Here is a 14,793-nt window from a genome sequence, read left to right on the forward strand (position 1 = left end):
AATTTTTTATTCTCTTAAACTTTTTAACTAGATAATGATGTTTTCACTGTCTGTTAGTCGAATCCTTAGAGATATTCATATAAATAACGTTCTGCTGGATATTTAATAATTAATGTGTTGAAAGTTTAGTCAGATTAGTTATTTTTTAACACAATTGGATGGGACATGGTTTTTTGTATGGAGGTGTTTTATTGGTAGAAAATGATTACACAAAGATGTCTTTTATTTTAGAAAACATATTTGTAACAGTTATTTTCATAATAAGCATACCCCCCCCCCCAAAAAAAATGTGTTGCCTTGTTTGGGGTGAAGGACCGCCCTTTAGGCCAAACACAGCAGCACCAAAAAGTTTAGCAGTCGTTGCTGACAGAAATTTAACTAATATTACAAACTTCTGTTATGGTTGCCACCGAATACAATTTAATGTACACTACTCGTTGTTAAATATATTAGGTTACTGAGTGTGAACTGAACAAAACAACACCAAATATCTATAATTTTCAAATTTATATTTTTAGTTCTTTTTAATTAGATAACTGTTTAACATATCAAATTTCCCATGGCGTTCTAAAAAAATTGTATCTAATTTTATCTCTGCAACAAATCTATCGCTTATCGCTTTGGTAGAAACGTGTCTGAGACTTCATATGTTCCTTCTACATCTTTAAGAATGTTTTTGTTGTTCTCAGTTATAGTTCTAATTATCTTCATGTGAAATTCTTATTTTATTCAAACAAAATCAAGATTTCTTATGAGTATGAAATAGAGAAGAAAGCAGATCTGCATACAAACAGCAAAAACAACTTTATCGTCAACGTTTAATTCAACCGCTTGCAGTGATTTACCGTGACATGTACGCTCTAAACACAAAAGCCATAACGTGTATATTGATTCCAGAATAAAAGTATTGCAATAAACATTTACTTCAAACTACCTTTCTTACAGCTAAACTCTCTGGGGATAGGCGGATGAATTGTATTTGCTTCAAAATAAGAGACCAAACGTGTTTTTAAGCACAGCTTTAGAAATATGAACAAATGAAAACCTTCATGAAATTATTCTGTTATAAACCTTCAAATCATTATAAAGTATATGATGAACGTATGTGTGGCAAAATTAATTAGTTTTGCTTCATAATAAAGCATCCCAAATGACGACATAATCCATAAAGATGTAAACGATGTGATCTAAGCCTCCAGGTTATGTTACTTTGAATATGTCTCGAAATCAATATTTCTCCACTTTAATGTACATTGTCATCTAAATGTGTTCTAAAACAATCAGAGAATAAAGAAATTAGGCAAATAAAACACTCTAACCAAACTTTTAATTAAAAAATGGTCATACTGCAGCAAAAAAACATGTTTGTTACGCAGCAATATTACGTTTCATACTAAAATGGAAAATCTTGTCCACAAAAATGGTAATAATACACAATTTATTTTTAACTGAGAAATATCTAAGATATTAAGATTGTATTAAATTTGAATTTCTTTTGCCGATGAATTTATTAAGTCGTGCAGAAAAGTTTACTGCATTCGAGTAAGATAACAGTGTCTCACCCACACACCCACACACACCCCACACACACCAACACACATCCACACACCCCCACACACACACACTCATTCAACCACCCACCCACACATAGAAACACACACACACACACACACACACACACAAAACTTAGGCACCATGCTATCCCTTTATGTACTTTTTTCTTGTAGTACAGGTAAATATTATTTAAGTTACCAAATGATACTGTTTAAGCCACATGTACGGAATGGGATTACCTTGAAGTTTGGAAGGACTGGTGACAATAGCTGATCATCTGCTTCTGCGATCTGTTTAGTCTTAGTCTCATGCTCTTTGTCTCTAATTTTAAAACCAGGATATTTTAGTCGTGGAGACGGGCTGATTAGTATTCCATTTTCTGGTATAGAAATCAAAACATTGTCCAGATTTTGTGACAAGTGCGATTCAAACTGCATTGAAGTTGTCGTTTTGTACATGGGTGAGACGTCACTACTTCTAAGATGAGATTTAAAATTTCTCAAATTAAGAAGATTGATGTTCATCTCCGTACTCTGGGAAATATTAGATAACATGACATTCGCCACAGTGGGCTTAATGTCAGGTCCTGTTGCCGGTCGGTGTTCAGAAGGATCTGGAGATATTTTCTGTACTTTTGTGGGTACAAGTGACACAAACTCCGGTGCATTCCGATATTTATGTGTCATTCGGTTACTCTGAGTGTCTGATTGTTTTATATTTTGATTTAGAGCTTCCGGGTGGTTTTCCAGATACAACAAAGCTTCTAAGAGTCCCTCTTTTTCAATCTGATGACGCTGTTTCTCCTTAAAATCAGTCCCGTTGTGTGAACCCTTATAGGCAATCATGCGTTCGTGGGTTTTTGTGGGTGAAACAATGCTAATGATGTGAGACCTGGCAGATTTTCTAACATGATGACTGAAAACATCAACGTTCACGTGATTCTTGTACGCTCCTTGTCGGATTTTATCAAGTTCACGCTCAATTTCTCGTTGCTCTCGTCTGACTGTTTCCATATTGTACAGATGGCCAGCTCGCTTCTCCTTCATCTCCAAATTCAGACGGCGCTGTTCCCTCCGGTTCTGCTCCCGGGCTGCCTCCTGGGATTTAAACATTCTGCTGTAGTACCAATTCATTCTAACGAGGAATTCTTTCGTCAGGCAAGTCAAGTCCTATCAAATAAGTCTGGTTCAGACTAGGAAGAGTGGATCAACAGTAAGATGAAACCGTGCATCTTTAGGGAAGTGATGAAAACTAAAATCAGAAAAGGAACAAAATGTATTTAAACGATATTTCAAGAGAGATATAGCCTTACTAAACACCTACCCCCTTATTCATATACATGGTATGCTCAATGGGTCTTATGCTTTTCAACATGAATTTTCATTAAAGATGGATCGTGTTCGTGGAAGAAATAAGATAAAACAATAAGATAATTCTTAACATAAATCCAGAGAAATTATCTCGTTATTTCATCACATATCAGCTATTCTTGCGGAGTTTACTAACAAACACCAATCAGCACTTTCATAAGTAACACTACTGGAACTCATTCAGAATGCATGCTCTTGGACGTGTGCTAGAACGTTATCGGCTATTTGGGATTTAATTCATAAAACTGTAAGTTCTTTTAAATTTTCACTTTATAGTCTAAGAAAATGAATTATTTTTTGAATTTGTTGACTTTCACTCTTAGTTTAAGAGAGTATAGTCGTAGCAAGATTATTCATTGAAATCAATCAATCTTCGGTTATAGACCCTTGACGAAAGGGAGGATTTCTGTTCCTTTATTTAGCAAGACAATTGAACTTGTAGTCTTGCATTTAAGGGTTTTTTTAAACTGCTTTTCAAGTATAAATACCACAATGAGATAAAATATGGTAACATAGCGCTGCTTATGCATTCAGTATTATTTACTACAAACAGCGGTTATGTTGACTGGTGTACGAGATGTTAGATAAGTATGTTGGAGTCTTTTAAACTAAAGTAAACAACGACGGAATGTTTTGGCTAGTGTTTTCAATTTTTGTTTATAACATTCTACACTACTTTAAACCACGAGTATCATAAAACTCCTACACTAACCTATTGAACAATCACAGTGCAAAATAATAAAGAGGAACGATTTTGTTAGATGACTTGGTTCTATGAATTCCTTTCCCTGCATTTATCTTTAAATAAATAAATTTGTTGGATGGATGGTTTGGTTTAGTTTGTGTCTTTAACGCCATTTTTCAGCACGCACGTGGTCAGTACATTTCGTATTCAACTGAAGTTTTAATATGCGTGCCAAGTTTACACCATCACATGTCTGGAGGTTCTGCCTTGCCGGTCTATACTGTTTAAGACTGAAATTTAATTGAGCATAGGGGTCCAATTTTAGAGTTATGCGAACCCTTTGCAGAGTCTCTACGGTAATATCTGTTTCTCGTTTAAGTCGCTTTAGTTTTCTAGGCCCGTATTTGTCCCTTTTATAAAACCTGGTTTATCAAGCTATGATCTGGGCTGTTTTCAATGTATCACACTTTGCCCAATAATACAAATAATAATAATAATAATAATAATAATAATAATAATAATAATAATAATAATAATAGAGAGCACGTGACATTCACAGTGGGCATGGTTTACTATCTCAGTTTTTATATTATCAAAAACGTTTAATTTAAGTGTTGTAAGAGGGATTGACATTCTTTGAAGTTGTCATAATACATTGGCAACAAAATTTGTATTTTACTTTTGTATAATTAGGGGCAGAAATTGTTTGCCTCTATTTTCCCACTTTATGCGTACCTATTTACCTCAACAAACAGGAGGAATTTTAATCGAGGCATCCGATGGTTTAATTTTTAACTAAGACACCATTCTAGGACATTAGATGTATCGGAATCAAAAATCCAAGTAGTGCCCCAATGACTAGTGCGACCAATGAAAAATATTTTGTGCGGGTTTTTTTAATAAAAGAAAACATTTTTACTTACACAAAGAGAGGAGAGTAAGAATAAAAATCGAACACATCAATCAACTTTCTTTTCACATAATTTTTTTAACGGACTACCGACTAATCCTATCACAAAACTAAGTGTGAATGTTTGCCCAATGCCTTATTGTTGTTTTATTTGTGGGTTTTGCGGTGTCGATCAAGCGGTAAGGAACTTGTTTGTGTGCCTTACATTATCTTGTACATTTTAAAATCTTTTAACTTCACCAAAATTATAAAATTTTCACGACTTAAAATCTCCTCTTAATCAACATATTATATATTTTTGTTTGATTTCATAGAAATAACTATGCTAAAATAGTAAGCAGTGTATCTCCAGTCAGAGTTTTCATTTGGAACAGACATTAGTTTAAAAAAATATACGTGACCACGATATAATCGTAAGTAGGGGAAGTTCACAAACTCTTAATTTCATCAGGAATTTCCGTATAATCCAGCATTTGACATTGTTAAGTAGTATCTATTGACAATGGATGATTTTAGGATCTGTTCAAAAAATCTAACTTTAGAAGAAATAAAAAGAGAAGTAAAAACACATATTTTCGTTCCAAGTGTTATAAAGATTTTTGTAATGATATGAAATAACAGCGGCTTTTGCGAAAAAGGTGGATTGTTCTGCAGAAAAGGCGCAAATGAATTGATATTGAACCAATTTCTAGTTATACAAACTTCGATTGTTCGATACAACGATAAAGTAACAATGAATCAATATTACTTATACTACTGTTTCACAGTTTAACAAAAGTAAAGGACCTTACTTTGAAAGAAGCAAGAACACATTATTCATTTTAACAGATAATATAAGTGCCATGTATTCATTTTTTTTTTTCATTTAGTTTTATTTCAATCTCGTTTAAAGCTAGTGTTAAAAACAAGCAAATTCTAATGTATCCTGCAATCTAGATCACTATGGGACACAGACTTGTACAATTCACATACTTCCACTGAATGATAATTTATATCACTATTGGACAGAGATCTGTACAACTCTCTTGCTTCAAATGAATAATAATTAGATAAATATGGGAGACAGACTCTTACTTCCAAGGACTGATACATTAGATAACTAATGGTAACATACATGCACAACCCTTTTACTAGCAATGAATGATAAGTTCAATGGCTATGGGACGTCATTTTACATGCAAAATAATAATAAGTTCGATAGCTATGGGATATCCTTTTACTAGCAATGAATGATAAGTTCGATAGCTGTGGAACATCCTTTTACTAGCAATGAATGATAAGTTCGATATCTATGGGACATCCTTTTACTAGCAATGAATGATAAGTTCGATAGCTATGGGACATAGTTTTACATGCAATGAATGATAAGTTCGATAGCTATGGGACATTCTTTTACATGCAATGAATGATAAGTTCGATAGCTATGGGACATCCTTTTACTAACGATGAATGATAAGTTCGATAGCTATGGGACATCCTTTTACTAGCAATGAATGATAAGTTCGATAGCTATGGGACATTCTTTAACATGCAATGAATGATAAGTTCGATAGCTATGGGACATCCTTTTACTAGCAATGAATGATAAGTTCGATAGCTATGGGACATCCTTTTACTAGCAATGAATGATAAGTTCGATAGCTACATTTTTTTACTAGCAATGAATGATAAGTTCGATAGCTATGGGACATCCTTTTACTAGTAATGAATGATAAGTTCGATAGCTATGGGACATCCTTTTACTAGCAATGAATGATAAGTTCGATAGCTATGGGACATTCTTTTACATGCAATGAATGATAAGTTCGATAGCTATGGGACATCCTTTTACTAGCAATGAATGATAAGTTCGATAGCTATGGGACATCCTTTTACTAGCAATGAATGATAAGTTCGATAGCTACATTTTTTTACTAGCAATGAATGATAAGTTCGATAGCTATGGGACATCCTTTTACTAGCAATGAATGATAAGTTCGATAGCTATGGGACATGCTTTTACTAGCAATGAATGATAAGTTCGATAGCTATGGGACATCCTTTTACTAGCAATGAATGATAAGTTCGATAGCTATGGGACATCCTTTTACTAGCAATGAATGATAAGTTCGATAGCTATGGGACATTCTTTTACTAGCAATGAATGATAAGTTCGATAGCTATGGGACATCCTTTTACTAGCAATGAATGATAAGTTCGATAGCTATGGGACATCCTTTTGCATACAAAAGAATGATAAGTTCGATAGCTATGGGACATCCTTTTACTAGCAATGAATGATAAGTTCGATAACTATGGGACATCCTTTTACTAGCAATGAATGATAAGTTCGATAGCTATGGGACATCCTTTTGCATACAAAAGAATGATAAGTTCGATAGCTATGGGACATCCTTTTACTAGCAATGAATGATAAGTTCGATAGCTATGGGACATCCTTGTACATGCAAAAGAATGATAAAGTTTAAACAGGCAGGTGCAGTGGACAATATAGCTTGTTATCATAATATTTTGTAAGTACTGCAATTATTTAGCATATGCGTTATATTATTATTATTACATGGAGTAAAACGATGCCTCGATACTTTTGATGTAAGACGTATCGATACAAGAGATGGAGAATTGGTACAAAACGATACTTACTTAATTGTAAGTTATTTTAGGTTTAAGCAGCCATGAATAAGTATAACTAGTTTGCCTTGTTACTCTTAAAATATAGCATTCACACGAAACAGCATTGGCAGCCCTAGGCACACATGAATATAGTAAAAGACTTTAAAGACTCGCTCGCCGTCTGCAAATTTAAACAAAGTGACATTGTTCGTAATCTACCCCCACCCCCATTTCATCCTAATTATCTTAACTCATTAGTATGTTCAGCATATAGGATACATTCCAAAAGGATTCCACATGTATAATGAAATCCTTTACTCACAGTGTAATAGCAACATTTACGTGAAGTTTCTGCATTGATATTTATCATGTCTACTTAGGTCGATTTTGAAAGCTACACTACGGGTGTGTCACGCGGTGAAATATGCTACATTGAAATCTCATTGATTGTTATTGCTTGTTCCGGGCATGGTTAAATAATAACTACCAATCGGGAATTAAAATAGATTTATCCTTGAGTGACAAACAGGAAGTATTAGAAAAGTAACACAGAAACTTTGCGCAAATGTCATTGATATGAAAGGTCCATAAAACGAGACCCTGTCAGGTGTGTGCGACTGCGTGAATAGCGCAAAATTTTTACGAATTCGTTAACTTGGAGAACAGAGATGAGCGAGAATTACTGAAATTAGTTGAAAGCCCCACATATTTAACCGTTCCTGTCGCGACGTCTGTTTTTCGGGTATGCATCAACTGTTTACACATCTGGGTTCTTCAAGTATGACACGAATGGTTGTTAAACTAAATTTGATTGGCACATTGTTCCCTGTAATAAGCATTATGATGTAGTTTGAACATGTCTTGAACGAAGTTTTACAAATGCGTATTTAAAATGCAGGCTACCTAGAAACCAAAATGTCTGATTCAGATCGTGGTTCATTATGTTTTCGTGCAACAAATACTAGCAGGTGATAGCGATGATGACAATAATGTTAAAGCTATGAAGTATATTGGATTATTGAAGCTTGGAAACTATTAATGGAGATACCAGTGAGTGATTTAGAACCCGAAAATAGTGTTAAATACGAGTCGGGTGTACTTGTTGAATGAACAAAAATAGACATCTCCCATTCAGTGGTTTTTCGAAATTAAATGTAGAAAGGGCAAAATACTTATCTCAATTAAAGTACAGACAATTTAATAGTAGAAACCAATTTTCATTTTTTATCAATCAATTTATCCCTGCGGTTCAAATGCTACAAAATCATGTGCATATCAGGGTTATGATAAACTGAATAAATAAGGGTGAAAAAAGGTGAAAAACTGAAATTAAGAAGTAAATATATTTTTTTGAATAACTATGTCTGTACAAGCAGACTGGCATTGATGGACTAAAAACCCTAAAACAATATTATGGAAGAGATAAGGAATCTGGCATGGTAGTCAGTAAACTACTGATTCAAGAAAGTTTACGTTAGTGACAAATTCTATATATGAACTCTGGAAAATCGTAATTAACAGTCATAAAGATCCGTTCCCCAATATGTTCAAGCTGACAAAGCTAGCTATGCATATGCCCCTTCAAAAGGAAAGCACAGAAAAATATTCGTTGTCTTTTTGTATCTGCAGGAAGTACAATGTGATAGATTTTGTTTTTGTTGGTATTCATCCTTATTCCCATGCCCAGGTTTGTTGTAGATGAGAGTTTTAGGCAAGAGGAATTTGTTTAACTTTATTTATTTTGCTTTGAAGATAACATAATGTCTTCCAAGTTCAAGTGAGACATGAAATTGGTAAAGTTGTTTTCAAAACATTCATGTCATGCAAAACAAATGGCCTCTTGGCTAAATGGCCTAAAACATTGAATAAAACGCACATACAACCCAACACGTAGTCTGTTTGAAAGTATTTTTGCTTTCTTGTCATCGGCGAGAATTGGATATTGTTATGTATATATAATTTAATAGTTTGTTCGTAAGTTTTTAACATTTTTTAAAATATTTCATTATATGCTATTGTAATATAACATTGTATATTGGACTTAACCTTTTCCAAAACTGTGTTAATTTTTTGCTTGACCTTTTCCAAAACTTTGTTAATTTTTTGCTTGACCTGATTGATTTTATTTATTTCATTTTATGTAAACAACTAATAGCTAAATTATTCTCTATGTGTATGGGCCTAATATCAAGATCTTTATTAATATAAGAAGTAAACATGTTTAATTAGGTCACGATTTTGGACTTTCCTAAGTGAAGTTTTCAGGTTATGGATTTGATTTTGTAAACATCAGGATCATTCTAGAAGGATATTTTCCATTTATAAAATGCTAATTGTGCCCTGAGGTCAAGTCGAGTACTATATAATCTTGTAATTGTGAGGATTTGGTCATTCGTGCTATAACATCTAGCACTGTCAAGTATGTTGTGACCAGTAGTTTTGGGCTGGAATATTTTTTGTTCAAATTATTGAATTCAAGTGTTTTTTTTTCTCTGGAAATACAAAAGTGCTCTGATAAAATGCTGATAAAGACATTCACTGGAATTTATACTGAATTTAAACCTGGAATTATATTAATGTGATTCAACAAAAGACTATTGACAGATCAGCATTCCATAAGTTATAACAGACAAATCATCGCCTTCAGCTTTGGATTTCTTCAAGACTTGTACTGAGTTTTATTCAGGACTTTAAATTATTAGGTATTGTGTCTGTAATTCTTGGATTATTGTGTGATTTAATCCGCACTACCGTTAGATCTCTTTTTCACTCATTTTCACTTTGTATTCTACAGAAATACATTATTTGTTAAACTTTACAAAGCTTGTTGTCTTTCGCTCTTTTCTGTTACTTATTTTAAGAGCATAGCCTCGTAACAATATAAATATATAACTGTATCTCCAGCTGTAATCTGCACACTGGAAATACAAAACGTATGTCAACATACATAAAGGGGCACCACCCTACCTTTCAAAGATGGAAAGACCATCAAGTTCATATGTGTATCGATATGTATCGTATCGTAGACTGTATCATGATTCATATCGATACACACATGGCACAGGTGTATCGTTTCACCCCTTATTATTATTATTATTATTATTAATCTTTGTTAAGAGTTGAAAGATATTAAAAAGCGTCTTTTCATTATTCACAACACAATTATTTCAAAATAATATATTTTTACCAAACTGTTGTATTTTTCACAAATTAAAGGTGGCAAATTTAATTATATTTATGATCTTTAAACCTTTGACACCTGTCAGATATTCCAACGCGGTGGCCAAAAGAATTGAAAAAGAGATCTAGACAAAATCCAACTTTATGAGAGAAAAGAAAATTCGGCTTATAGAACATAAAAAACCCCATTTATATATAAACTTGTTAGTTATTAATCCTTCGACTTTCATGAGTGGACTTGTTTTATGTCTGTACAAGTCCACTAAATAATTTTTCGTTTGTTTAGACTGTTTAATGTCACAATTTTTCAGTCATATCGCTACGATGTCTGCAGTGTGACTGTTTATAGTGATGTCTAGCACTGGGCATCATGTGTCTCACCCAGTCACATTATCCTGACAGTAGATCGACCAGTCCTAACACTAACATCTTAATGCTGAGCGCCAAGCGAGGCAGCTGCTAGTACCATTTTTATGTCTTTGAAATCCCAGGGTTCGAACCCGCGAACTCTCACATCCGAAGCGGACGCTCTAACCACTTAGACCACCGGAGCAGTTTATTAATGTTTACTGGCCCTCCCTGATAAATAATGTTGATATCCCACTCAAAATTTATCGTCCTATTATATCAGTTGTGCGCTTCAATATCTACACTTTCTTCTTATTTTTACTAATTGTCAGTCTAACGTGTTGCGTAGTATGAGCTTTATCATCAGTCTTTAGCTAAAGGTTTTATATTGCACCTTATACAAAAATTAACATATACATAATAAATTCATCAACTGTAAGGTTATGGCCATTTAATAATCGGGGGCCCTGACGTTCTTTTGGGCTGAAATATGCTGTTCTTTTGTTGTTTTCTAATTATTTTATAGATATAACTAGTTGTTAATTTGGTACAAATCAAAGCACTATTGATATTGATCGAAGGAAAATATGCAAAAATGTGTCAGGCTTCTGGTCAAAACACAGAATTGTTGGTCGCTATTATAATTGCGGTATACCGTAGTACGTAATTTTTCGTGGTACCCAGTTTTATATAATCTTTTATTTATTTATCTGCATCTAAGCATAAATTTATCAGTTATAAAGTTTATGAAACCGTTTGATCTCAACAAAAGATATTTAGTAGCGATGGTAGAAATGGAACAGATTGATCTTCTGAATACAGCTGAAACACAAATCTACCACCACTACTACGATTACTACTACTACAGTGGTTGTTTCACTCAGCAGCAGTAGTGAAAGCAGCTTCAGTAAGAATACCTGCAGCTTGACTAGCAGTAGCAGTGTTGTTTGCGGCGGTTATTGCCATTCGAAAGGCGTTTAAAAAATCCAGTATACATATTCTTACCTAGGAAGAAAATGAGAACTGTGATTTATACTTCTAATATTTCCTGTAAAACCAAACACCTTACCGAGAGCGTATTGTCATTTGTCAAATATATTGTGCCATGCAACACAATATTCTCTTATTTCCTACAGAAGAATTCCTCAAAATTTGTTTAATTCCTATAGAAGAAAAATTGATAAGATATATTTACAACATTTATACATTTTTCGCTATTCGTCTTTAATGTTACGGCGCTAATTAAATCTTCTCTACAGCCTCACGAGAACAAGATAGAATCGTTGTGAGGATAATAAGGTAGCCAAGGAGGAAATTACCTACCTCTTTGAGGCTTACGATATACTTTGTTGTTGAACACATCAGTGTTGGTCATTGTACACATATCCAACGAAAGAACAGCATCGGTCTTCCAGTCACGCAGTACAAAAAGCACTTACGTGAATAAAGTTTTTCTCTTAATTCAATGCTTCTTGACAAATTACGCAAGAAAACCAGAAATTCATTGGAAAACACCGTATGGCCTAACTATGTTTTGGCGGGTAAATTTATCTTATTTCTATTTTTGGAAAAGTGACTAAATTCTTAGGTTCCTTGCATTACAATGGGACCTTAGAGAATATTGTATCGACTCAGGTCATCGATAATTATTGATCATTTGAGAACTGCTTGGTTTTATTCCCTTACCTATGTCATAATTCTGAATCATTTATCTGAGCGCATTCAGTTGTGCACTACAGTGAGTGAACACACAGACATAAAATACGATATTCAAAATTCTGTATTTATTACCCACGCGTGGCCACTGAAAAATACAAAATGTGATAACGTCACAGCCGGAACAACACACAATATAAATGTTCATTACCACATATCATAAAAAGAATATATATCTTCTTTACGTCAATATTTGTGTCATAAAATTGTCTAGTTAATAGACGCAACTTCTGTCTGCCACATATTATTAGTTCTTGCAAGCCGAAAATATGAGGTTGGCCTTATTAGTTAATTTTACATTGTGTTATTTGTAAAGAATGAAGCCAACATTAGGCCCTCTGATACAACCTGATATACCTGTCTTGGTGGTTGTTCAACAACCGGTCCTGACAGATGTAGATCGTCGATACTATTTTAGTCTTTAGAAAACGAAACGATTTTTTTCACAAAGACATGTGATGTTTAGATTAAATGTTGATTTACCCTCTATGAGAATATAAAATATTCACTGGCAGTAGGCGATTATACTGAGAGGGAAACATATTGATAACAGATCTGCACATTAATACCATGGCACACAAAAGAGATACTAATAAAGTCTCAACAATGCATTCTCGAACACAGTGAGGAACGAAATCTGAAACTAGATCCCGGGCACAGTTCGATCAGGAAAATGAAATTAGCTTGAAATATTTGCACATTATATTGGATAAAAAATTAAACACAAACACAAAGCAGACTTCCCAAAATTCAACTAAGGAAATAAAAGCAGAGACACATCAAAGAAACTTAACTCGCCCACTGGGCCTGAAGCGAATGACTCTCTTTGATGAAGTCAGTGAAGAGGATATCCAAGAACAGGCCATCAGTATAGTAGTTTTTATCCAAAGTCACGTCAGTGGATTTATTGGTATTACGCAAAATATATATAAGCATCGACAAGAATGGTTACAAGCTTGAGAAAAGCATCGATAAGGAAATTTACCAGCACTCTGGGGAATTTTATATCGTTGAATACCAACGCTACCAACGCTCAAAAGTTTAGTCATTGTTCAGTGCTGCTATAACGAATGAAGTCGTACTACCCAGTCTTGAGAACCTCATGAACAATTCATGTGCGTACTGATGACCGAATAGTCGTTCTGCAAGAGTGTGACACTGACATGTCCACCATGTACAAGCACATAGTATTTCATGAACGTTTATGCTCCACATAGAGTACAAGTTCCAGTTATCGCAGTTAGTGCATTACGCGTTTGAACCCGAGTTGGATTTGTGCCACGTGTTTTTACGCGACATGGCAAACAATATTGACACGATTGTAATATTCAATGACATCACTCAAAAGTATCGCAGATGCTAATAGTAAAAAGAACGATGGTTAACGTGAGACCGGTTGTATGTAATAGCACCTTCGGCTAGAACCGTGTTGTGATGTTCAAACAGATTTTCAAAAAGAGTTGCGTAATAAAAGATCGTTGAGAATTGGTAACAACCCTACCATCGATTTATTTTCAACCATTAGCGAAGCCCCCTACCACTGACGTTTTCGGATGCAAATGAAAACAATCTTGTTGTGTACAACAACGTGACGCTTGAAAATCAAATCAATCCTGCACACATATTTTAATGATGCCGGCATAAAACAAGTAGTTGATTAATTTGACACAAAGATACGCCCATATGCCTCAAGTAATCCGTGACAATCATAATATGATAACTCGTGGAATTGACACGCATGGTCGTGGAAATATTTACTCACTTTTGAAGTGCCAAAATAATCATATTAAAAAAATATCTTGGCAGTGGTGTCATAGAGAGGTTTGCGAAGCGACACCGTAAAACATCTTGAACAGCAATTGTTCATTCAAAAAGTAATAGAAGGCCGCACCGTTAGTTTCGTAATTATTAAAGACAGGATGAACTCTCCATTATTATACTGTTATAATTTGTCTAATTAAATGTATTTTTCGTTATTCCTCGACACGACCTGGTCATCACCCGGTGATAATTTTCTTGGCTGTGCACGCAAAGTCGCTGCAACGTCATCAGTTTAAACGGAACATAAGCCACAAATTTTTTTCTTCAGACTAAACCGCATCGATTCTTTTGTGGTACAGGAGCACTTACGTTTCCAACCCTTGCGAAGTAATTATAAGAGCGACGTTTCGTCGGCATCGCCGTAATCCACACGGTCATCGTTCTCCCTGAAAAACAGTATCAAACCAACGGCACTCTAGGGAAGCATTTTTATAAAGGCCAAAATGGCGGTAGTAAACCTTTTCATCGTAATGATGGGTAAAATCCAGGTAGCGGTAGGCGCATTTTCCAAAAATCGCGTCGATCAGTAACCCGAAGCCACAAGTGAACCGTTAAACCCGATAACACCTACGAGCAACGATAAAGGGGCAGAGTTT

The 14,793-nt window shown here is 34.5% G+C and overlaps 1 protein-coding gene across 1 annotated transcript in view; it reads right to left on the minus strand.

Moving 5' to 3' along the window:
• Nucleotides 1–14,793, minus strand: part of LOC149778441 (uncharacterized) — a 38,009-nt gene that overhangs the window by 18,748 nt on the left and 4,468 nt on the right. Inside the window, exon 2 of the mRNA XM_089939274.1 lies at nucleotides 1,794–2,805. Coding sequence (XP_089795400.1) covers nucleotides 1,794–2,687 — 894 coding nt within the window. The 5' untranslated portion in view covers nucleotides 2,688–2,805. The remainder of the gene's footprint in view (nucleotides 1–1,793; nucleotides 2,806–14,793) is intronic.

This window comes from Sinohyriopsis cumingii, chromosome 17 (genome assembly GCF_028554795.1).
Source record: "Sinohyriopsis cumingii isolate HCF-2022 chromosome 17, ASM2855479v2, whole genome shotgun sequence".
Taxonomy (NCBI): Eukaryota; Metazoa; Mollusca; class Bivalvia; order Unionida; family Unionidae; genus Sinohyriopsis; species Sinohyriopsis cumingii.